General features: G+C 37.9%; 1 protein-coding gene across 1 annotated transcript in view; it reads left to right on the top strand.

Annotated features, from left to right (window-relative positions):
- USH2A (usherin) overlaps positions 1-26724 on the top strand; it is an 855126-nt gene that overhangs the window by 711268 nt on the left and 117134 nt on the right. The window contains exons 55-58 of the mRNA XM_062211324.1: positions 3144-3251; positions 11951-12134; positions 13013-13170; positions 25727-25885. Coding sequence (XP_062067308.1) covers positions 3144-3251; positions 11951-12134; positions 13013-13170; positions 25727-25885 — 609 coding nt within the window. The remainder of the gene's footprint in view (positions 1-3143; positions 3252-11950; positions 12135-13012; positions 13171-25726; positions 25886-26724) is intronic.

Genomic DNA, 26724 nt, shown 5'->3' with positions numbered 1-26724 from the left:
ACAGATGACAGCTTAACTCACTACACTGCAATGCTCGCCCCTCAACACAAGTTCTTGAGAACGCATTTCCCGTGAATTAGACTAAACCCACCACTCCACTCTCATCATTGTCGTTCTTTCATCTACGTCTCTGTTCCTCAGTTCACCATGTCTCTTCCTTGGTTTGACAATTCTGTTTGAAGTCTTCCGAATTCCTGACCAAGGCTTTTTGCTCAGTGCTGAGATGTCCATCCTTCCCCTGCCTTGAATCTGGTACTCTAATAGCTTCAAAAGAAGTAGATGCCCTCCACCAGCCTACCCCATCCTCTGATAGGTGAGGCACTTTAAACACCTGTAAGTCTCCTTTGGGCACCCCTTCCTCAGCCTTTCTAAAATGCCTAAAGGGCTAGCTGTTCTACCCTTGCATCACCTCCCGACAGCTGCGTGCTAGAGTCCTAGGCCGTGTGTAAAAAGGATGTCACTCAACTCAGAAAGATGTTACAACTTCAGAAAGATGTTGTGAAGAAATGGCAGTGTCAGTTTTTACACATTAACTTTCCTTTAAGCCACTATCCTCATTACAAATATTCTCGGTCCTCAGTCAGCCTTCATACACCTCTGTGATAAGTTTTCCCAACTTTGTCTAATAACCATCCTGAAATTTTCTTCAACAGTCACTGCATGCTGAAACCAGGCCAGCCAGAACACAAAATGAGAAAGAAAATTGAGGCCATTTTTTTTTTGTCTGAGTGTTCCACAAAAAATCTCTGGAGTACAAATTGCCTGTAAATTTCGCTTCACTTTTACCAGTCATGCTTAGATCCGGGTTTCAGAAAAAGAAACTCAAAAATTTGTATAACTTGTAAATTACAGTAACTTTGATGACTATTTTATCATTATTCTGCAACTAGAGAAGAATTGTTGGCTCAATGAAATAGGTGCTTGTGGGCAGAGATACATTTGGAATCATGTGGAAAGACCTGTTTGGTCAGATTAGTTTCGGTCAGATTAGACACCACAGCCTCCTAGTTTTGCCATCCTCTTGGAATTCTTTCGTGGACTTGGCCTTCTTCAAGCAGTATTCCACATTGAACAGAGAAAGTAGGCACATTAGGGGGTAAAGAACAAATAAAGCACTCTAAGTTACCTCTTCTAAAACAGAAAGTGAGATACTCGGGTGGAAAGGTATCAGATGGACAGCACCCCCCTTTCGTCGTAGGAGTAAGGAGGATTAGCTGCATCACTTTGCCACTGCAACCTCTGACTTTCATTGTTGGATGTTCCCTTCCATTTTCTTTTGAGCTGTATATTTTATAATCTTAGCATTTTCCTATAAGCTTTTATCAAACATATGTGACTCGGGTCTAGCTTAGATCTTTAGTCATATTCCTCATCTGTAAATCGGGTAAATATCAAAATTATGTAAATCCCCCATAGCAACCAAATGGAAGATTATAATCAAATAAGTACCTGCATCTTATCACTAAACTGATAAGGAAACACAAAGGGGCTCAGAGGCTGGATCCTGCAGCATCGCCAGCTGCACCACCTTACTGCTGTAGCACAACCCACACTTGTGCCTCCATTCTAAGTGAATCACATCCTTAATTTCTTCCTTCATTTAACAAGCACCTATTTTGTGCCTGTCGCTAGTCAGAGGATAGAGAAGTAAGGTAAACAAAGTTCTTCTTCCTTTAAAGCTTACATCATAGAGAGGGAAACAAACCAGTGACGAAATAGAGAAAAATGGTCAAACATCAGCAAAGAAAGCTAGGAAAGAAGAAAGTCACGTGGGGAATTGGAAGTGGTAGGTGGATTGTTTGGAGACAGTAGTCACAATCTTCACAAATGATGCAGCTTTTGAGCAGAAATCTGAATAAAGTGATAGGCTAGCATGTGAACTTGTCTAGAGGAAGAGTCACTCTGTGAAAAAAAATAAAATATGTGAATTTGCAGCTCAGAATTAATGAGATATAAGTAACTACTGGATCCATGCTATAACAGAGCCAATTATTGGACATATAAACTAAGTCCTGTTCGTTAAAGAAAAACAAGAACATTTTAAAGAATCCTCTGGATTTTCTCAAGAATCAAGGGAAGAGATGGCAAGTCTCCATCCACTTCTCATTGAATGCTGCTGTGTCTTAATGTTGCTTCTGCTAAAATAAAATACTACTCTGAGTGTCCCATTTCATCTTCACATATAAGCTGCATGCTATGATGATTCCCCATTTTACAGATCAATAGACCAAGGCAAAGAGAAGCTAAGTAACTTGTCCAAGGTCATCAGCCATGGAGTGGTAAAATTTTACAATATGCAACACCTATGGTAAATGAAATAAGTCATTCTTTTTGCCCTGAGATCTTATTGAGTGATCACCATGCTGTATCATATTCTGAATGCAAAGCAAACAATAGACACTTCTCATCAAATTATCCTTAATCTATAGGTAAAGACAAAACCAACATAGCCCCCCAAATTGTGAGATGGTACATCAAGGGCACAAACAGTGAAGAAGTACAAAGTTTAAAGAGAGTGGGGGATGGTATTTATATAGCTAAATATGGCTTGGGGCTAGAAACTGTTGAATCTAACCTTCTTTTGATATTTTTTCTGCCCCTATTCACATAAAAAGCCATTCCAGAAACTGGGATGGTTAGTTTGGAGAGGAGAAGACTCAAAGGGGATTTGATACCTGTCTACAAATATTTGAAGCACTGTCATGTGGAAAAGAAATTAGATTTGTTCTCTGTGTCCCCAGGGGTGGAAGTGATAGAAAGCTTACACCACAGCATAAGAAAGGACTTTGAAACAAAGGAAGAAGTACCCCAGAGCTCTCTAACAATATGGTGGGCGCCTTGGGAGACAGACAGCTCCATTCCCAGAGGCAGGGCCCTCCTGAGTGACAACATATGTCAGGGAGTCAGGAGAAGGATGGCTGATGTGAATTTTAAGGTCTCTTCTAAGGCTGAGAATCCATTATTTTTTATCAGTGCTAAAGGAAATGTCTCTCAATACTTAAACCGTGAAGTTCATACATTCATTAAAGAGTACTTGAAATTTTTGGATATCGTATCTCCAGCCCTGCATGTTGCTTCTGGTGCTTGATTGATAATAAATAATCCTCTCTAGATGTACTTTGTTTCTCGCTTGCTCTTTCTAGGTCTCCAGCCATACACCAACTACAGCTTTACACTCACGGCTTGTACATCTGCTGGATGCACTTCAACGACGCCTTTTCTAGGTCAGACACTGCAGGCAGCCCCTCAAGGTAAGGAAAACTTAGCCATGATTTGGGGGAGAAATTTTCATATGGCACGTTGAAATGAACTTGATAAACTCTGTCAAAGCTAACAAAGAAGAAGGTAGAAAATTAACGGGTATAAAATAAAATGGTATTCTAGACTCCCATTCATCAGTCTTGGCTAAGGAACATTTATTCTTCATTTTCTTGAAGCCTTCTGCATTTGCTTTTCTGTGGACAGGAATTATTATAGAGCTGGATATGAAATTCCTCGAAAACTCAGAAGTCAATCTGGAGCACTGTGCTCACTGCAGAAATGGACCATGATATCTACTGTCCTTGAGAATTTATAGTCAAGTGGAAGTGATAGGTCTGCAGGCCTCGAAGCAAAGATGCAATGTTGGGGGGAAGGGCAATGCAAAAAGAAATGAATCAGGTGTACCAATTAGTCTCAGGAGGAAGAGATGTTTAACCCACCATGGACAAGAAAGGTTTTATAGAGTGGATTGCTTCTGAGATGGACCACAAGGGATCAGGATTTTGACCAATGAACAGCGGATGACAAATACAGTCAAATACAGTTTGAGGGAATACAGTTAGACTATCACCTTGAAAGGCAAATTGCCGTTTTAAATTTAAAATGTTAATTTCCCATGATGCAGCAACTCTATTTTCAGCATCTAAGGCAGAAACTTCCAGGCTACACAAGGAAAAAAAATTTTTTTTTTTTTTAGTATTTTTTGAACTGTTTTTCAGTGAATGACAAAACATTGGGAATCGTTTAAATACCCACATGTAGGGAATTGCTAAGTAAACTCAGGTAGTCTCTCATTGCAGAATTCCATGTACCCATTCAAAAGAATGAGATGATCTGTATGTAGAAAAAGGCAGTTATACACCATTTTAATTTACATACAAGGCCGGTGCTGTGGCTTAACAGGCTAATCCTCTGCCTTGCGGCGCCGGCACACCGGGTTCTAGTCCCGGTTGGGGTGCTGGATTCTATCCCGGTTGCCCCTCTTCCAGGCCAGCTCTCTGCTATGGCCCGGGAAGGCAGTGGAGGACGGCCCAAGTGCTTGGGTCCTGCACCCGCATGGGAGACCAGGAGGAAGCACCTGGCTCCTGGCTTCGGATCAGCACAATGCGCCGGCTGCAGCGGCCATTGGAGGGTGAACCAACGGCAAAAAGGAAGACCTTTCTCTCTGTCTCTCTCTCACAATCCACTCTGCCTGTCAAAAAAAAAAAAAAAATTACATACATGTATTTTGTGTACAAAAACAAATTGAGAAAATGACATTTATTTCTAATGGTAAATAAATGCATAGAAAAAAATGTGTCATTTCACACACCCCAGTGATCACAGTGGTACCTCGCGGTCTGGAAAGGGGGATGGGTGATATAATTTACTCTTAGAAGAAAAATGTTCTCAGTTGCTCCTGTTAGTGATCAACTACTTATTTTGTTAACTTATAACTATCACCCTGTTTTGTGTGTGGGGAAATTGAGGCATGAGTAAGTTTCTAAAGAGATATACAATGTTAATGACCATGGTAGAGTTCTGAACTACTTGTCCATTACTCTTCTAATGAAAGGGATTGTTGTACCTCAGAATATTAGACCTGAACTTCCTACCAGTAAATGGGGAATAAAATGGAAAATTCCACATATGGGGCATATGGCTCCTCACCAGGAATTCACTAATGATGTTTTCTATATAAAGAATGTTTCATGTCAAAAAGCTTAGTGTTCCTTTGAAAGGAAGAAACCAGCAGTAGATTTTTTGGAAAGGTAAACTATCAAATGGATACTTTGATGATAATGGATAAATTCTAAAGGATCTATCAACCAGTTTTGGCTGAGATTCAAGCCTGATAAAATAACCGGATCTCTTGTTCCAGTTTACCTACCACATCCGTATCTTTAAATTCTTTGAAGATATGCCTCTATTTTTCCAATTTTCCCAGCAACATTTCTTGAAAGGGCTCAGATTTTATGACTCAGAAATTAAAGCTTTCAACAGTGTAGGAAAGTGTGATATGAGAAATGTCTTCAATTTTTTTTTTCAAATTTCATATACTTTAACAGAAATAACTATGCAAAGAAACAATAAACTAAATGGGCTTTTCCTCTGTGGATCAAATGTGGATTTGGATCCATCTTTTGGCTACACAAATGCCATATAATCTGTACATGAAATAAATGTAGTTTGAATGCCTAGCTTGGGGATTGGAAGTGACCAATCAGCAGTAACATTAAGTACTGCTGTTTCACCAAAAAGTAGAAACAAATGCAAGGATCCTTTAAAATAACTAACCCAGATACAACTAATTGTAAAATACAGTTTCAAAGTAAATCAAACACAGTTTGAAGGTCTCATATTTGAGTGTCCAAGTGGATATGGAGAGAATTAGAAGATGTGTTTGTTCATAGCCACCCTCAGCTCTTTTCAGTTTTGTCTCTTTATTTTCAACCTAGAAGAAAAGTTCACACACATGGCAATCTGGGTGGTACGCTGAACACAGTTCTCTGCTGTTGCATCCCCATCGAAAACTGTACCAATAGTCAAATAGTGAGGAAAGTTGAAACTGAATTATCACTCTCTAATTTTTTAGAACTTGGTTTACTAAAATGTTCTGATTCATTTTAGAGTTAAATCATGCAAAATTGCTAGCATGTTTCCTCTGTTACCAATGATGTTTCAACAGAGAAGGAAGTGAAGAAGAATCTTGCTCAGTTTCATGCCAGAGTCCTCTTCCTCTGCCCTTCTTTTGATCCTGGATGCTACCTTGGATACTCTCTTGGCACTATAGACACCAGAATCTTCAAATACTGGCTTTATCACCTAATGAAGGCTCAGAACCAATTCTAAAGCTCTCACCAAAGCCACCCTGGTGAATCGAAGGCCATTGACTCCACTAGCCTACTAAATATCTGAATTTGGGTGTTTTCCAGATACTTCAACCTTAGCACTCTAAAACTTAAGTAATCCCTCCTTTCCCTCCCCATTCTCCAACTTGTCTTCCTGTCTCGCTCTCTCAAGTGCCACCATCCACATATCACGTAAGTTCAAAACTTGACATTCTTGGAGCCAGCATTGTGGCATGGCTGGTAAAGCTGCCACCTGCCATGCCGGCATCCCATCTGAGCAATAGTTCATGTCCCAGCTGCGCCACTTCCAATCCAGCTCCTTGCTAATGGTCTGGGAAAGGCAGTGGAAATTGGCTCAAGTGTTTAGATCCCTGCCACTCATGTGGGAGACCCAGATGAAGCTCCTTCTCCTGGCTTCAGTCTGGCCTGGCGCTGGTCATTGAGGCCATCTGGATAGTGAACCAACAGATGGAAAATCTCTCTCTCTCTCTCTCTCTCTCTCTCTGTCTCTGTAACTCTGACTTTCAAATAAATAAATATTAAGGAAAAAAAAACCTTGACATTCTTAATTCTTCTCTTTAGGTTGAAGTATGCAATTCAGCAAAAAAAAAAAATTTTTCATTTTAAATCTTACTTTAAAAAAATTTCTTTTCGTCCCTTCTGCTACAGCTTTAGTTAAGATCTTTATAATTTCTCTGGATCCTTCTAAGTAAGTTCTCTGCCTCTAGTCATTTTTCCTGTCTCCTATCTCCTATCCCAAATCTTTTTGCCAAGATAGGAATATTTCTTATTAGTCATCTCTATAAAAAATTCTGTATCCTTCCAAAAAAAAAACCATAAACCCAGATCTTCTTAGCAAAGAAAATTAGATCCCTTGAGTTTTAAACTCTAGCAATCTGTCAACTTTTTCAATCTTCCCCAAAAATCCACGTCCAATATCAGCCATGCTGAGCTACTTGCAGTCCCAGTGTACTTCCCCATCTCTCAACTCTCAGGTTGCCACAAGGCTAACCTTCCCTTATGTCCTAATGGAGCCCATTCCTGCTTGTTGAAAGCCTGGCTGGGCATGTCTCCCCTTCTGGAAATTTTCCACGATGACCACCCACTTCCTCCCACTCCCCCATTTCAGCCCCCAGTTTGTGTCAAGGCAGAAGTTCAAGGGCTCTGTTAATCACTATACTTCCTTCTCTTAAGGCATTTATTGGATCAGAGTATAACTTTCTGTCTCTCATCTTTGTTTATCATGATTCTAGGAACTTCTTCAAGGGTAAGTATATGTCTTAATCCTCACATCCACTGTGCCCAAAACACAAATTGTCACCAAGTCAGGTAAAATGTGACATAGAAATACTTTTTCTAATTAATTAATTTCTAATTAATTAATTTCTTTTTTATTTATTTATTTTTGACAGGCAGAGTGGACAGTGAGAGAGAGAGACAGAGAGAAAGGTCTTCCTTTGCCATTGGTTCACCCTCTAATGGCCGCCGCGTCCTGCGTGCTGCAGCTGGCGCACTGCACTGACCCGAAGCCAGGAGCCAGGTGCTTCTCCTGGTCTCCCATGCGGGTGCAGGGCCCAAGCACTTGGGCCATCCTCCACTGCACTCCCGGGCCACAGCAGAGTGTTGGCCTGGAAGAGGGGCAACTGGGACAGAATCCGGCGCCCCGACCGGGACTAGAACCTGGGGTGCCGGCGCCGCAAGGCAGAGGATTAGCCTATTGAGCCACGGCGCCGGCCTTAATTTCTAATTAATTAATAGTAAATATTCTGGAACATAATGCATTCCTGACGTCGGATGATGCAAAACTGGTTTCCATCACCAGATTCCAGGAGAAAGCCGCTCCATCATAAATGCTGGGGTTGGAGGAGGCATTTAACATTGCAGAGAAGATGCTGCCTGGGATGCTCACATCCCACATCAGGTGCCTGGGTTCAAATCCTGACTCCCTTCCTGATTCCACATTCCAGCTAATACACACCCTGCCTGAGAGGCAACAGATGATGTCTCAAGTGCTTGTGTCCCTGCCACCTGTCTATGATACCTGGATTGAGTTTCCAGGTCCTGGCTTCAACCTGGCCCAGCCCTAGTTGTTGTGGGTATTTGGGAAGTGAAACAATTGATAGAACTACATATGCTCTCTCTCTCTATTCCTCTCTCTCCCTCCCTCCCAACTTCCCTCTCTCCTCCATTTCATTAAATAAAATAAACAAGATAAATGTTGGGATATTTCAACTAGAATGAGTATTTGTGGTAACTTGAGAAATTATAATATTGCAAGGAACTTTAGATAAATGTAAAACAAACCCAGTACGTATGTTCTTTCTCTGCTAGTCATTGCATCATGAGATCCAGCAAGTTTACGTTTGGACCTTTCCCTCTTAGATTTCTTAGCTAATTTACCCCCACTCCTTCCTCTTAGGTCGTTTTCCTCACTATCACCCAATTTATCCCTTGAACTGCCTCAACTCTGCTGAGATTATGCTGGAAAGGCTTTGTGGTGCCACCAGAGACTTGGACTTGTGGAAAAAGGGACAAATTCTCTACCAGGCACTCATTAAAACCATTCACCAAACTAGGACTTACTTTTGATTTCTTGAATTTCCAAGACAACAGTGTCTCCATATTTGCTATACAAATTCTTGCACAGTATTTCTTGTTACTTGCACATTTGAACTTTCTCTTATCAATCAAACCCATGGACACAGGGTTACCCCTAGCTTTAACAGAGTTTTTTTCCAGCCCATATAAATGTGAAATTCAACTTTTATTTAAAACTTGAAACAAATCCAAAATTTTTTCATTAGCTCCTCCATATCCACAGGCTGCCTTGATTGGTTCAAATTGGTAGCTAAGCAACGGCTTTCCAGCCCCTTGGTGATTTTTAATACATACTTCAAGGTGAGAAAGACAAGACTGCAGGAAGTAGATTATGAATGAAAGCTTTATATTTTATCTCTTGAATCAACAAATTAATATTAAGTCAGATCTCTGATGCTTTGATTGAGTTTTCTAGTAGATGCTTGCAGAGAAACCCAGACAAATAAATACCATGATTTTTGGATTTTTCCAAATATCTACCAAAGAGCAAACTTTCAGAATAAAATGAACTACTTTCTTCCGAGGAATAAATACTTAGTACCTGAAAAAAAAATTTTAACTTTGATATATTTTGAAAGCTACCTGTATTCCTTCAGGGTGGTGTTAAATAAACTACAGTTTTATGTTCTAAAAATTTTTCTTCTCAAAATGTTAAAATCTTACCCTTTATAAAGTAACTTAGATAGGATGTGCAGTCAACCCAAAGCTTCTGATACAGGGAATCTAGCATTGAAATCAGCTTTTTAAAGCTCCAGAAGAGAGTTCCAGTGTCTATGCAGAGCACAACTAGTTGACAACACAAAGTGGTGCACTTGATCATTCTCGATTCCAGGTTCTCCATCAGCAGGTTTGCACATTTGACCTTAAATTATAGTATTTCCGTGTACATTTTTTACACAGATGAGTGAACTCCTTGAAATAATGAGACACATATTAGATGTCTTTATATTTCCTAGAGATTCCTACATAATATTTTGTAGGCATCATCTTTGCAATAAACATGTTCATCTGTCACCTGTAAGGCAATATAGGGACACAGTGACAAGTAAGGCAGAGAAGATTCCTCTGCATTGAAGCAGGAGGGAGAAAGGAACCATGCAGTCATAACAACATAGAAATAATATCTCGAAGAAAAAAGATGGCTATATTGCCATGAGTGATATGCAGGAAAGGAGATTTGATAGAGAGGAGCTAAGCTGGGACTCTTTGAGATAACACTCGAGTTCAAGCTTGGGGAGAGTAGTCAAAGAAAGCCTGACACAGTGGTGTTTACACAGGTAAGTGACTAGGAGAATAAAATGCAAAGATATCAGGAGGTCAGGAACAAAAGTGTTCCAGACAGAGGCAAGTCCCAGAGATAGGAAAGGACTTGCAGCATCCTCAGGGTAGAAGGAATCTGACCTGGCTGGCATTTCCTAAATGTGGAGAAGATGCTGGGCTGGAGCCAAAAATATGTGGGAACATGCAGGTCATCCCAAAGAATTAGGATTCTGTTATATGAATAAGTACAAAAGGGCTACATAGTTCGCAAAGATTATACTAGCTCCCATTCACATTTTACACACTTTTAAAAATACATACTTTTTCATTTTATTAGAAAGGCAGAGAGACAAAGAGAAGGGGGAGATAGGAAAGGGAAAAGGAGAAGAGTGAGTGAGTGAGAAACAGAGATGAGAAGATCATCCATCTGCTAATGAATTCCCCAAATACTTGCAAAAGCCAGGGCTGGGCCAGGCCAAAGCCAGGAGCCTGGAACTCTATCCAGGTCTCCCACATGGGTAACAGAGAGCCAAGTACCTGAGCTATCACCTACTGCCCTTCAGGGTGAGAATTAGTAGGAAGCTGGACCAGAAGTAGAGACGCTGGACTTGAACCAGGCACTCTGACCCTGGACACTGCATCCCAAGCAGGAATTTAACTGCTGTACCACATGTCTGCCCCACACTTCATAAATACTTTTATAGAGCTCACAGTGAAATAGAGAAGGCCAAAATTGAAAGGATGCAGACCAGTTTAGAGGCTAGGACAGAAGTCCGAGAGAGAGAAAAATGTTGACAGTCAAGATGTAAACAACTTACAGGATCTGCAGGATTTAATGACAGAATATATTTGAGGGAAAGATATATGACAGTCTGAAGAATAATTATTGTTATGTGTATTGCCTAACAAAATGATACATGAATAAGATTCAGAGATACATCAATTGAAGGCAGAAAAATCAAAAGTCCCATATTTGAAGTTTTTGATATAGTTACCCAAATGGAGATGTGTAGTAAACAGTTGGAGTCTGAGTGTTGGGAGAGAGGGTCTTTTGGGAGTCTTCAGTATACAGATGGTTCCTAAAAGCTAAGGCTGAGTGGAAATCATGCAGGAAGTGGGTGTGGAAAAGAGGAGAGGAAGGTAGAGGGAAGGAAAGAGGACAGGCTTAAGTTTCAGAGGCACCACATCAGTTTGAGGTATAGGAAGAGAAGAGAAGCCAGCAAATCAGGCCAAAAGGAACAGAGAGAAACAGGAAAACAAGCACAGCGCATGGTAAAGCGGTAAAGGGAAAGTAGGCTTACTTGTTGAATTGTGTAATTCAGGCACATAATAAGTGATGCCAATGTCTACTTATTCCAGATGGATGGTATCAAAGTTTAAAAACCCTGGATAATCTCTGAGCCCTTGATTTCAGGTACACTCAAAAGAAATAGATGTTTGGTCCACAGATTAGGAGTGCCTGGGTTTGACTCCCCACTCCGCCTCTGACTCGACTTTCCTGCTGATGTACACTCTGGAAGTTATCACTGATGGCTCCAGTGATTCCTGCTACACATGTGGGAGACCTGGATTGAATTCCTTTTTTCCCAGGCCTAGCCGTAGCTTAGCCCTAGGTGTTGCAGGCTGTTGGGGAGTGAACCAGCAAATGAGAGCTCGCTCTCTTTCTCTTTGTGTCTCTGTGCCTCTCAAATAAGTTTTTAAAAAAATAACAAAATAAATAAATTACACTCAATATTATAGCCAAGATGCAGAAATTTTCTACCACTAGTTATTGGATATTCACTGGCTAATGGCAATTCAAAAGCAAAATAAAATAATAAATCACAAATTTACACCCAGTTACATATTTTATCCACAAAGTAAATTGTGGTTTTTTTTGCTCATAGTGAAATTTTTTGATCAACAGATAAAAATGTCATAACTCATGGGTGATGGTATGACACTTGGTGAGGTGTTTATTTTGCACTAACAATAAAACCTTGTTGTATTATCTTTTCCAGGAGTTTGGGTGACACCTCGACACATCATCATCAATTCTACAACAGTGGAATTATATTGGACTCCACCAGAAAAGCCCAATGGCCTCATTTCTCAGTATCAATTGAATCGAAATGGAATTGTGGTTTTCCTGGGTGGTAGCAAAGAGCAGAATTTCACTGATAGAAATCTGAAGCCAAATAGCAGGTAAACTAATGGAGACTGTACCGATCATCCTCCAAGGGGTTCAGAATTTTCAGGGTTGAAAAAAATTCATGTCTGCCTGAAATGTTATTTAATTAATTCCAAATTCACTATCCAAATTGTTTCTTTTTCACACTACATGAAATTTCTTAAATATGTAAATAATTAGTCTTCTATTTTACATGAAAGCTAGAAAAATTTTAATTATATCATATATGCAGCATGTTAACCTTTTAAAAGTTATCAGATTATCTTTTTTAAAAAATGCCTTCCTAAGCCAGCAACAAAAGAGATATAAAGAACTTTGTTTTATACTAACTTTGCTTCTTGTATAATAATTTCTATATTTGTTATACTATATATATAGACATAAGTACTTTTAAGGGGGAAAGTTTCAAATAATTGCAATTCATTTCCATTCATTTCTCAGCAGAGACAAAATATATCTTATATCAACTGATATTTTATTATAGAGAATAGAGATTAATTTAGTTTTATTGTAGAGTATAGCAGATCTGTTTACAAATAGCTTTCTCTAAACATAAACCCTGAACTCTAACCCATTTAAAAATGGAAAAGACTAAAAAAAATTGGAAGAGAGTCATTCAAACCCTCCACAGTCCATCAGACACTCTGAATCATTTCTGAACTCTTTGAGAAAAGTTAGGGATTGCTAGAGGTTTAAGCATAAAGTCGGGAGTGGCAAAAATAGTGGTGGTCTAGAGAGAATGCTGGAAAGACTACCCAGTTCAAGTTTCAGGACAGAGATAAAGGAATTTACAATTTGTCACAAAGGTAAGACTGATGGATAGAAAAATCATCGCTCATCATTCAGGTTTCCTGGACATGGCCTTTTCACAGTTCTTTCTTTTTACATACAGATACATTTACAAGTTAGAAGCCAAAACTGGAGGTGGCAGCAGTACTAGCAAGGACTACATTATCCAAACACCTGCATGGACACCAGAAGAAATCCATCCTCCACATAATGTCACAGTAACTGGGCCTTACTCCATATTTGCAGCATGGATGGCACCAGGTAAAGAACTAAAACGTGTGTGTGTGTGTGTGCGTGTGTATGTGAGAGTGAGTGAGAAAGCCTAGGTGTATGTAAGCATGTGTGTAAAATATTTTAAAGGAACTTAATTGAAAATAAGAATGGAAATGTGAAGCTAGTAATCAGAAGAAGTAGTTTGTCTTTGGGATAAGTATGAACAGAATAATCCAAACCACAGTGTCTAAATATATATATATATATATATATATACACACACACACACACACATATAGATAGAGATGTATGTACATAGATATATTTTCATTACAGGTCTTCAAAAAGTTCATGGAAAATGGGTCCTATGAAAACCTATCCATGGATTTCAATATTTTTGACCCAAAATAAATTTACATTTTAATTCCATTTCCCCATAAACTTGTTTTTAAAGATCTATTTATTTATTTGAAGGGTAGAGTGAGAGAGAGAGAGAGATCTATCTATCTATCTATCTGCTGGTTCATTCCCAAAATGGCCATTGCAGGGCCAGGCCAGGCTAAAGCCAAGAGCTGGGAGCTTCATCTAAGTCCCCCACATGGCTGCAGGGGCCTAAGCACTTGGGCCATCTTCCATTGCTTTTGCAGGCCATTATCAAGGAGCTGGATGGGAAGTGGAGCAGCCCGGATTCAAACCAGCACCCATATGGGATGCCAGCATCACAGGCAACGGTTTAACCCACTTAATCCACTACATCACAACACCACCCCCACCCTCATGAACTTTTTGTACTCTTGCATACCTTACTATTGAAGCAATGCTCTTTATCAAATATCAGAGCCTAAAAATCTGCCTTCTTGTATACCCAAGGCAAGTCATACAGAACACAAGTACCTTAGACATTTGTTTCTCCAAGACTTCTTAGACTGAGCCACTGGCTCTGCTTATTCCCTCTGTATTTTCCAGTTACTGGTGAATTGGGAAACGCAATAATTCCCTCTGCCCACACACCGTGCATTGTGACCAGTTATGGTGGCCGAATTTTTGCCTCTCTAGGCTTTCTTGTCCCCATGGAGTCATGGAGTCAGTGTTGGGTTGGTCTTATGGTTACGTGCAATACTCTTTTTTGATAGAAGCATTATCTTCATGTAACACCTGACTGTGTTAACACTGTGGAGTAAAAATTGCAGTGAAATCTTCTTACTCTATCTTTCAAATAAAGGAAATAAAGAAGTTTTTTTTTTAAGATTAATTTATTTGAGAGGCAGAGTAATAGAGAGGAAGAGATCTTCCATCCACTGGTTCACTTCCCAGAGGGCCACAATGACCAGGACTGGGCCAGGCTGAATCTGGGAGCCAGGAACTCCATCCGGAATACCCACATGGGTAGCAGGGGTCCAAGTACTAGGGCCATTCTCCACTGCCTTTCCAGGTATGTTAGCAGGTACTTGGTTTGAAAACAGAGCAGCCAGAATTCAAACTGGTATGCCGATATAGGATGGCAGCATTTCAGCTTAATGTACTGTGCCACAACTCCAAGCACTTGGAATCCTGCTACCCCTGTGGGAAACCAGGATGGAGTTCCTGGCTCCTGGCTTTGGCCTGGTCCAGACTTGGCTGTTTTGGCTGTTTGGGGAGTGAACCAGCAGATGGAAGATCTTTTTCTCTCTTTCTTTCATTGTCACTCTGCCTTCCAAATAAGTGGTTTTAAGAATAAATAAAATCAAAGCTTAAAAGGTCTTTTGGGCTCATGTTTACATGAGAAACCTTACCACAAGCTTTATAAGAAAAACAAAAGTATTTCCCTAAGATATGAAATATATATTATTCTATCCACTTTTGTTTTAAAATAAATATAAAGCATGTTAAATTAAACAGCACATAATGGAATAATTAATCATCAGTGACAGCATGTGTTATAAAGTACTATCAACTATATCTACGTTTTAGGAGCATAAATATTCTTGAACTCTGTCCTTAATTTCAATGGAGGAAGTGACAAATCTGCCATGAGAGATATACAAACTTAGAGCCCCCTTTGTAGAATTGATTTTCACTTTCATGGGAAAGCATTGCTATCTTGTGACCTTTCAGCATATTTCTCCCTGACATTTTTATAGTGCAGCTGTGTTTTGGCATTGCAAAGTAAAATGAGACTGGATTGAGCCAATCTGAGACCAGATTCAGCAAATTAACTGGAGATTTCTCAGATTCTGACCAGGGTCTTCTACAACCCAGATTCTTGAAGAACAATAAAGGAAAATCCAGTCTGAGCTAAGGTGATGATTTCCTTGCCATGAGCCTAGGAAGTGTCACAGTCTATCAAATTATCTATTACTGTAACATCATTGCACATACAAATAGCCTCTGCTAGATTGAAGACTCTCTGCTTGCTCCATGTAGATCTGGAAATATCTTTCTTTTAACATACCGTAAATAAGATGACTAAGAAAGCTAAGCTTCATATTTCAGTAGTACCACCTATTAACTGACCTTCAACAGCCAGTTCAATCTCTTTAGGTCTCATTTTTCTTCACCTGTAAAATGGAAATAAGAAGTATCCCACAGATTGTGCTGTTGCAAAAATTAAATTAAGTCATTCATATAATTAGCATTCATTGTCTGGTTCTGTATATTATTCTATAAATGGTGATCATTAGTGTTTTAAAAACAAATCTTTGCTTTCAATTACTCATTTTACAAATTTATTTGCTCCAATATTTGCTGGCTCCTAAAGCTGGCATTTTCAAAATCATAGAACTGCTTATTGCCCAGTTGGGTTAGTAAATTACTGAGACTTCTTTAGAATTTCCCAACATCATGTCACTTTTTCTTTAGATTCCACATCACATTTTTATGCTTAATGTGTTTTTCATTTAGGAAAGTTTCATTGCAGAATCAAATGCAACTTTTGCTTGTTTAACATAACCTTAACTCTTGCCTAACTCAGGCTTTGTAGAAATTGTTCATGCTAGTTGAGCTTAGAGATATTGTAGAAATGCATACACACCAACTCCGACCATTTAACCAATGGTTAATAAATCTATAATATCCAGACCTGTCAATCTTTTAGTTTCAGGCGCGCAAAATCCATTACAGAAACCCTGTAATATATGGAAAGATTAAAATCTTAAATTAAACTGTTTTCCTGGTGCCTAGAAGGATTTTGAACTCAGTAAACAGCCAGATGATTTTGACTTGTGTATAATCTACAGCTGATTTTATTGAAAAGTACCTCATGCTGTGTTTTGATTTGGATAATAAAAACATTTTTCTGTTCCTAAATAGTCACAACTATATATTTTAAACAGAAAGAAAACAAACTTGTTAGAAGTGGAGGTCATTTATTTGTTCACAATCCAGAGTTGTCTAGGTATTTATCATTCTTTCTCCCATTACAAAATGACTGCATCCTAGGCAGAGCTGGAGAGTGGGCAAAACAACACATCCCTGTAATTTCCGAATCTTGGTGAACATTGAACAGTTTAGAAAGCTTGTGTAAAGACAGTTTTTCAACCCCAAATTCACTGAATAAAACTCTCCTGGAATGAAGCCAAGGAATTTAGGTATTATTAAAGCTCCCGCACATGACTTTGATGTGCTACCAAGTTTAGGACCCATGTATTACACACACCAAGCAGAAGTGGTCATTTATAATAATTATCTGAAAATATGATTCAAACCAGTTTCTCTTCAATATACAAAGCCAAAATAGTAGTTAAGTTGATTGATTTTTTTCATGCACCATTTTGCTCTGTGTTCAGTATGAATAAAATAATGTTAGGTAAGATGCTGGGATAAAAACAGAAAAAAAGTGTGTGATTGCATAGCAGCAGAAAATTATCCAGGCAATTAGCTGGATTTTCAACTATCAAATTATTATTCCAATGCTATCAATAAGCCATGCCTTAGTTCATGCTTATAAATCCTACTAGTAAAAGGGGTAAGGTATAGGAAATGTGGGACAATGTCCAAGAGAAAAGTAAAGTGAGACCGAATGCAAATGTCGTGTACATACCTTCAGATTGATTATTGTATTTGTCATTTGTTAAATTCTTACTATGTACAATTTAGTAATCACTTTTCAGCCTTCAAGCGATTTTTATGGAAAACCTAAGAGATAGGTAATATCTTTATCCTCATATTAAGTTAAGAAACTTGAGTCCTGAAGAAGTCATACTACATATCTAAGGTTTCACAATAGTGCCTGGATTCAAACCCAAGTCTGTCCTGTACTACTGCCTCTTAAGAGCAATTCCTTCCTGTCTTTGGCTTAACTCTTATATCCAAATCCAACTTTTCATCTGTTGCCTAAAGCTTCTCAGACTTATGATAGATCAACTGTACATTTTGAATTGCAAGCCCAGAGAGCCAAGAAACAAGCTTACGCACTGGTGAAAAACAAATGGGAGAATGCTTTACTGGGTATGTCAAACCCAGAAGAATTCATTGTGGAAACTGGTGAGTCTCTGAAGGGAAAATATCCACCTGGCAACCATTATCTCCTACACCATGAAGGAATTAGTAACCAGAAATCTTCACCTGCTATCCCAAAGTCCAGAAGGAGTAGGTGTGACTTAACAAAACCAGATTCCAGCTGCAGGAAGATTGTAGTTAGAGGGGAGAAGAGGCGGAGTCATTTGTCAGATTTCTACAAAGACAGTATTGAAAGGCTTGTAAATATTCTCTTACCTCCCAAGCAAATCCTGGCATACTTTACTGAATTATTGCTTGATAAATATCAGGAGTAGTATTGCCAAATACTCCAAGTCTTAAAAAAAAATCAACATTTTGACTCTTTTGTGTATCATTTGTACCTACAAATCAGATGATAGCTAATTGACATATCTTCATAAAATCCTTTCTGAATTAATGGAGGAAGAAAATGGTAAGCTTGCACAATGTATCATGCAGGCAAGTCTTAATAAATTTTGATTTTTTTTGTTGTTTAAAATTGTTTGAACAGTTGATTTCCTGTTAAAACTCAACCCTCCCTCCACATTAGCTGAACACTACATACATACCACACACACACGCACACACACACATATTCTTTATTTAAAGACAAACAGGTACATACACATTTTCCAAAGATTATATGTTGTCTTATTGATGTAGTTTGCTCACCTTCCAGAAAAAATATTGGTTCATATATGGAATGGGCCTTACTCTTTAGTTGACCTGTGGCCAAGGAAAACAACACAATCTCTCTAAAATTCAGGTTTCTCATCTATTAAAGGGGATTTTTTAAGAAAACTTTTATTTAATAAATATAAATTTCAAAAGTATAACTTTTGGATTATAGCGGTTTTTCCCCCCATTACCACCCTCCCTCCCGCAAACAATCCCATCTCCTACTCCCTTTCCCATCCCATTCTCCATTAAGAGTCATTTTAATTACCTTTATATATAGAAGATCAACTTAGTATATACTAAGTAAAGATTTTAACAGATTGCACCCACACAAACGAAGTATAAAGTACTGTTTGAATACTAGTTTTACCATTAATTTGCAAGTACAATACATTAAGGACAGAGATCCTACATGGGGAGTAAGTGCACAGTGACTCCTGTTGTTGATTTACCAATTGTCACTCTTATTTATGATGTTAGTAATCACCCGAGGCTCTTGTGATGAGCTGCCAAGGCTATGGAAGCCTCTCGAGTTCACAAACTTCGACCTTATTTAGACAAGGCCCTAATCAAAGTGGAAGTTCTCTCTTCCCTTCAGAGAAAGGTACCTCCTTCTTTGATGGCCCATTCTTTCCACTGGGATCTCACTCACAGAGATCTTTCATTTAAGTCATTTTTTGCCACAGTGTCTTGGCTTTCCGTGCTAAAGGAGATGTTAATGCCTACCTTGCACTGTTACTAGGTAAAGTAAGAGGTGGCATGGTAAGACTTTGTATGAGCATGGAATAGATGACCACCTTTGTTTTTCAGATCCACAGGCAATATATATAAAACCAAGGTCAATTATTTCTCAACAGTCCTTCTCACCTTTTACCAGCCTGAGTCTTGGAATAGGGTTTACAAAAACTTATATTAAAGAGAGTGAAGAATGTATGTCACCTTAATGGGTAAAGAATTACAGAAAATTAGGAAGCAAATGCTTCATGGAACTTAAATGTCTTGCTCCATAAAAGAATGGAGATAGATATCCCTACTGTTTAAGAATCCAAACATTCAAAATTATTTAAACTCGGAAGATAATAATGAGTGTTTCCAATTTATCAAGATGATGACTCTATTTCGAACTATCCTAGCCCTTAATCATGTTCTAATTAACAATGTCATTGCACTCAAGGCATACTTTTTCTCATGAAGGATGATGAGTTATTTAGGTTTAATGCACAATACCAAAATACTGGTGCTTTTCCTTTCACATTTATCTCTTAGTCACTTAAAGAAAAAAAGGGCAACAATTCTGCTGAGAACTCACTTTAATTAATATTGCTCAGGTATAGAAATGTTTTTTATTAATCAAGTTTCGATTAAAGGTTAGCTAGCCACAATATTGCCTCTCAATAGACATTAGGCCTCTTGGCATCCAGTTAGCTCGTAAGCTGCAGGATAGTAGATCAGGTACTACCCATTTAAAGTCAAAATTGGCGTTCTAAAGCATTCATGTTGCATTACCTGGGATGCTTTGACATTGACAACTGCTTCAGTATTCCTAAGTGCAAAAACCAAGTAACAGAGTAATGAGTTTCAGAAGAAAATGTGAAAAAGAAAATGTGAAACTCACTTTCATGATTAGTATTTTATTTTGCATAATAATAAATAAAGCTTACATTATTGAGGTCTAATATACTCTAGGCATTTTGCTGAGAGATTAACACATCTCATTTAATGCCCATAGTAGCTCAAGCTTGTCCAGTTGTTTCCCCCAATTTGCTAGCAGAAAAAGTCAGTATAAACCATCTGCACTATTCTATCTAGGCCAGTCATCAAGCAGATGTGAAATCCAACCCACATGGATCTGACTTCAAACCCAGTGTTCAATGCCACTGAACCATATGTGCTCATCACTTTTCTACCCCAACAATGCAGAAAGAAAATTATCCTTTGAGGTCCATCTATGATCCAGTTCAGAAGTTAAAAAATAACTATCCTACTGATACAGGAAATATGAATGAGAACGATGTAATTCCAAGGCAATTGATCCACTATCCCTGCAGGGGCATTTCATTTCTAGCTCAAACCTTCATGGATGTAATTCATTTGCCTTTTAGAAAGTTGATTGCTGTGTCCCTTTAGCTGACATGAAATTGTTTCCTGAGCCCCACTAAGGGGCAAGGCATATCTCTGGACATAGCAAAAATGTCAAAGAGGGATGAGATATTGTCTCTCCTAACTAGTAAGGGAGAACTATTATACAGCCTATTTCAAATTTCTGTACAATTGTTGTGAATGTGTTCAAGAAGGTTTGTTTCACTTCCGTACCCCGAAGGGGTATAATCAAGACACCCTACTGATACAGAGGAGAATTTAAACCAATTTGTTAAAAGCAGTATGTTAAGCACAACCCATGTTTTAAAGCAAATGAGGCTATCAAACCAAATGAATAGTTTTCCTCTCAGGATTGTTCCTGCTCCAGCTCCTAAAAAAAGATTTTAAAAAAGGATTATTTGATTGACTTGTCCCATTGTAAAGTATGCACCTGCTGTGAAACGAAGCCACCGAGAAAAAAAAAGTTGAATAATTTAACTTTTTTATTTGTAAAGATAATCAGGGTTTTTCTGATTACATCTTAACTTCATAAATGTTAAATAACCTATCAGCATCTAGTTGTTGTAAATTATGAAAAGGAGCATTGCAAGGAATATTAACCAACGAAACCCTTGTTCTTTAGTGAACAAGAAAATGTGTTATGGCAGCTTGTCATTGTGCGACTGGTAACTTTGACACCAAATAACAAAACTGCCATTTGCACTTAGGGTAAATTGGTTCACTTGAGCTTCCTGTGCTCCTCTTGCTCTGACATAAATTTATGAACTCGGGAACTAACCAAGTCGTGTGGCTTCCCAGCTGACTCTAACAAATATGCCCATTTCATTTCATTTAGTCATCAGAATACCAGGGGGCTCAGTCATTTCAGACTCATTGCAGATGGTGTAGGGTTTGCAGGAACACCAGAGACTTTCATGTCACAGCCCTGTAAATGATGACAGTGGAGGAGGCCTTCTTTCCTAACTGCATGTCGATGTTTGACACGTTCGCAGCTTCCAGAAGCATTTTCTGTTTCAACACCTCATAGGTGGATGTAGAGGACATTTATTGCTGATTAACCAAGATGTGAAAAATACATTCTCCAGGTTCATGCTTTGGCTAGTTGTATTTAAACCCAGATGAAGATTATGTCTCTATTTGAAACATAGTGAAAGTGCCCTTTTGTTCTCTGAGCTGGGGAGGCCTGTCCATTTTATAGGAAATGTTTTCTTTTGAAGGCTACAAAGCTTGGAAGTAGACCAGTAGGTACAGACTGAAGGGAAACAGCCTCAGATAATTTGGAAGAACATTCCAAATTACTGCTGCGAGTGAGTCATCTAGTCTCTTCATAGGAGATTTTAATTTTAAAAATTAGAAAACAAAATATTGTAAAGACATTTACTTAAAAGACAGGAATTTGGCACAGCGATTAAGTTGCCTCTTGAGAAGCCATCAGCCCAATCAGAGTGGCTGGTTCAAGTCCTAACTCCTCCACTTCCAACCCAGCCTCCTGCTAATGTACACCATGGGAGGCAGCAGAAGATAACTATGTGAGTTCCTGCCAAACTCCTCTGGGAAACTGGATTGAGCTATGGGTGCTGGCTTCTACCTGGCCAGCCAGGCCCACTCCACAACCCCACAACCCTACATCACGATGACCTTCAAATTAAATGTAAATACATTTTTAAAAAGTTTAAGACATTGAGTTGAATGAATATAATATATAGTTGTAACTGAAATAGCAACTGTATTTGAAAAATGTGTTTATAAGTGTTTGAGGGCACATGGAAACTGTGGGAGTTATATTTTATTTCATGTTGTCCCTCTCCCTTTTGTTTTGTAAAAATGTCTATTATTTCTTAACCATTTTCAATGTTACAGGAAAGTATTAGTCTGTTTTTCTACTAGAGTCCTCACAACTCTTTACAATCATCATTTTACAAATGAAGAAAGTGGCATTCATAGATGTCACGTCCCTTGCCAGTGGCCACTTGGGAAATAAGAGCAGAGGAAGGTCTTGACATCTCTCACTGCACCCTGTGGTTTGTCCAGTTCAGCTAGATGACGGCATGTTTTTCATAAATGTGTGTTTGTCAAACGTTTCTGTACCAGGAGCAAAGGGGACTGAAAACAGAGCCTAAAGCAATCACTATAAACTGGAGATTTCATCAAGATCTTGCTTTTTCTCTTAAAATTCATGCAAATTTTGCATTGTGCAGCAAAGTGTTTGTCTTACTCTAAAAGATACTACGTTATACAACTTGTCATTTGGGAAAATGTTTTCTGCTAATCTCATTGGCTTCTGAGTGATACGCTATTCTATTTCCAGATATAAGAGAGAGCTGAAACAAGCTAACCCTAATAAGTTCAGTGTTCAGGCAGTTCTTCCCTTCTCCATTTTATCTTAAATATGTGGATGCAAGCAGTAATTTTTCCCCACTATTTTATGAACTAAGGATAACAGTTAGGAGGAATGCCCAAAATGTGGGGTGAAATGCTATGACATTCCAAGAAACTCTGGATGAAAATTTCCATAAGCAAATTTTCTTCTGTAAGGTCAGTTGTAAACTGAGAGGGTCCCAAACTCATTTCCAATCTCTTACTACAAGACACTCTCCCAAGAGCATTTTTAGTGAAATTGTGGGTCAGGGGGAGGGCTGATTGTATTGCTCCATAATTTACCTCAAATATAATACTTGGGTTTTTCTGACCCATTAATGAACTGAGTTTCAAATGATCTCTGTAGGCATAATCAATTATCTTCATGCAACTCTCAAACTTATTTTAATTACAGCATTCTTATTGAGAGCAGTAAAAACATTCCCAGTTTTGTCTGGTGGTTGAAAACTTGGCTTTGAAGAATGTCTCCTAAAATTCTTTTTTTAAATTTCTTTCTTTATTTATATAGAGAGAACAGATTTTATGTTTTTCATATACACAATTTTAAGCATATAATGATGCTTCTCACCCTCCCTCCTCCTCCCTTCTTTTCTTTTTTTCCTTTAATTTTTTGCAGTGTTTTAGGAAGAAAAACTCACATACAATTTCTTGAATGAAGAAAAGTAGAATTCTACTGGTTTTCCTTGCTCAGATAGGAAATTATGCATTCCCCAAATTTTGCAACTCAAAGTGATATTCCAAAGAGAGGCTATGCTGTTTGTCTCTGAATAGCCTTTGACATGAGCCAACAATGTCCAGGTTCGGAAACTTGGTCTTCAGAACAAGAAAAATCCACTTTTAATCTGCTCACGCCCTTAATGACAAGTCTGATGGTCAAGCATTTATTTCCCTGAATCAAATCAGTCGCCAAGACCTATTCTGTCCATCTGCATGCATCTCTCCAAACTGTCTTATCGTGTTCCCCACTTGTCCTAATCCAACAACCACTATCAAGAGAAAGCATATGAAAGCATATTTAGTATCAGCTGGGCCTGATACAAAATTAATCAATATTCAATATGGAACAAGTTAATTACATTTGCTGAGTCTTTGTTTTCATATCTTTTTCAAAAAAGTCTAGTAATATTTTTCTTCCAGTGTTGTCCTAAGGGTTAATTCATTCACTCCATCTGTTTCCCTTCATTAAACTGTGACTGTGCTAAAATCTAGGCACTGGAACTGCAGGAGAAAGGAGGACAAAGTCCCTAACTTTATGAAGTTTGTGTTCTTGAGGCTTTGAAGGAGAAAATGTGTGGTGCCTGGGAGAGCACAGGAATGCAGTGAAATGATGTTATTGGTGTTACTCCTTCAACCATTGTAGTTTCAACTACTCCTGCCTCTCATGTTTTTCATCCACTGTTTACCTCCCAGCAGTGATATCTTCCTCCAATGAGTTGGTTCCTATTAATTCTCTCAGTGTCTCCTTGTTGCTGACTATATATATAAAGCTAAACATTCTTTGAAGAAATAATTGATAAAGTATAATGGTCACTTGAGTTAGGGAATTAAGAAAGTGTGATCTACTCTAACAATCTTACACTAAGGCCTCCAGTATAGGGAAATATGAGCATGGTATTATGGACAACTGAATGAGAAGAGAAAACCTGGGGGAAAAAGGTTTAGGGAATGTAAAATGTAACTAATTCTGGTTTGTATCTGTAGAGATTGAGGTCTCTGTGGAAGATTCTTGAGGAAATATCTAGTAGGCTGTTAAAAATACAAATCTGGGATGCATGTGAGATTCAAAACCAGAAATAAGAATTTAGGTATCAATAGAAAGATAATAGTTTAAGCTGTTAGGAAAGTGTAATACATAGCTTAACTAGGATGCTCTCAATTTCAAATAAAAATTCTCAGTCTGAAGTATCAAATTCAGCACAATCTAACACCTTTACAAATGAATCAATTGATTGGTCCTTCAGAGACTCCATCATACACACAATTTTGAGCATCCTGGAATTGTAGTCATTTTTCTATGCCCTGATCACTTGGCCTACTTCTACAAAAAGCAACACCAGATTTCATTCTTTAGAGCTCAACTCCCTTGCGTTATTGAGTCCTATACTGTTTTCTCAGTGGTACATCTCACTGTTTCTATAATAAAGGCAAGTTTATTTAAGTATAGCAAAGGTAGGTAGCTAAGCCCATAAGTGTTATACATTCTCAGATCAATGAAAAAATTTATCAGGAAAGTCCATTATATTCTTCATTTAAAGCTCCTTTTCTCTTCTTTGAAAAGTATGCTTGTTGTTTGTGAACAAGTAAAGTATTTACTTGAATTAAATAAAACTTAATAGGTGTTTAATTATATGAATAGGTTGTGAAGAGGCTAAACAAGAGCTCTTTACTTTTGGAAGCAATTGTGAAAAATGATAATTACTGGACCAAAATTTCATGTGTACTTAAGGTCTGTAAGGCTCACTGACAGAGTGGACTGTCCTGACTCAATAATTAATGCGTGGGGGATTCTCTAGGTGACTCTGATTTGGATATTTTATGGGCTATTATGTCAAGGATCTGTGTCAGAAAGGATGCATACACAATGCTCTACAGAAAAATTATTGTCACAAGCAAAACTGGTGTTGTGTTTTTATGTACTTTAAGAGCAAGTATGCCTAGGAAAAATATATAACACCATTTCTATTTGCCTCATATTTTTTAAGTGAAATGTGCCTTCATTTTATTTGCCAATGCAGTATACCTTTGAATAAAACTGTTATACTTTTTTTTTGAAAATAGGTGATGCACATTTCATACTTTTGAAATATACATTATAACATTTTCCAATTCAAGTTTCATGCAGATTTTAATCACTATTTTAAGCAATAATCTGTCTTTTTTTACAAAATTATGAATATACATGGGTCTTAAAGGACAAACATATTTTTATTCTGTATAACAAACATACATTCTCTCTCTTTCTCTGTCTCTCTTTTGCTCTCTCTCTCTCTAGGGATTCTCATCCCACAGATTCCCGTGGAGTACAATGTCTTACTCAATGATGGAAATGTCAGTCCTGTGACCTTCTCCATTGGTCATCGTCAGTCCACCCTCCTGGAAAATTTGGCTCCATTCACCCAGTATGAGATAAGAATACAAGCTTGTCAGAACGGTGAAAGTCTTTCAGTCATTTGGCCTTGGCTTTTATGAAAAAGTATTTCATAAAAATTTTTCATTAAAAAGGAATAGATTCTCAGTACAAATACAAAGACTAACATTTCATTTCTTATTTGTAGTGGACTGTTTACCCAGAAAAATCAAAGCCTGGCTTCGAGTGAAGCATTATGCATTTCTGCACATTAAATCATGAATATTTAAATATATTAAAATGGTGGTTTTGCAAAGTCTTGTTTTATAAGACCCTTTAAAAGAAAAACACCTAGCTCACATACAGGTCATCAGTAATATAAAACAAAATGAGTATTACAAAAATTTCATAGAAAATGTATTCACCTTAGTTTTATTTAAATTGTTTTCAAGAAGGGAAATGGAGAAATTATTTTAAAGTTGAATTATATCCAAATGAATCTTAAAAATTTTACAGTGCTTTCTTGAGCCCTATTTTTTGTAAATACATTGTCACCTTGAGTTTCATGGCTTAGGCTAGTGATCGGTGAAATCAACATCAACACATGCTTTCTTAAGGAAGAGCCTCTCCATTGCCTTCATCCCTCCAAGTGGATAATTGATTAAATTTAAACTGAGATTTAAGAGAGAAAACCAGACAATCAAGAGAGCTGCACATTGTTTTCTTTCCATTCCATATTAAACAGAAATTAATATGAACAGATATATTAATATATATGCATGGATATGAGATATATGAGGGGTATTCAAAAAGTTCATGGAAATACATATTGTAAAAAAATGCACACATTCCAAAGAAATTTCACCATAAAATAAACTTATCTTTTAATTCTGTTTTCCATGAGCTTTTTGAAGTATCCTTGT

The sequence above is a fragment of the Lepus europaeus genome, chromosome 14 (genome assembly GCF_033115175.1).
Source record: "Lepus europaeus isolate LE1 chromosome 14, mLepTim1.pri, whole genome shotgun sequence".
NCBI classification, from domain to species: domain Eukaryota; kingdom Metazoa; phylum Chordata; class Mammalia; order Lagomorpha; family Leporidae; genus Lepus; species Lepus europaeus.
Note: the sequence above shows the minus strand (reverse complement) of the source record. Positions and strands in the feature narration are given on the sequence as shown.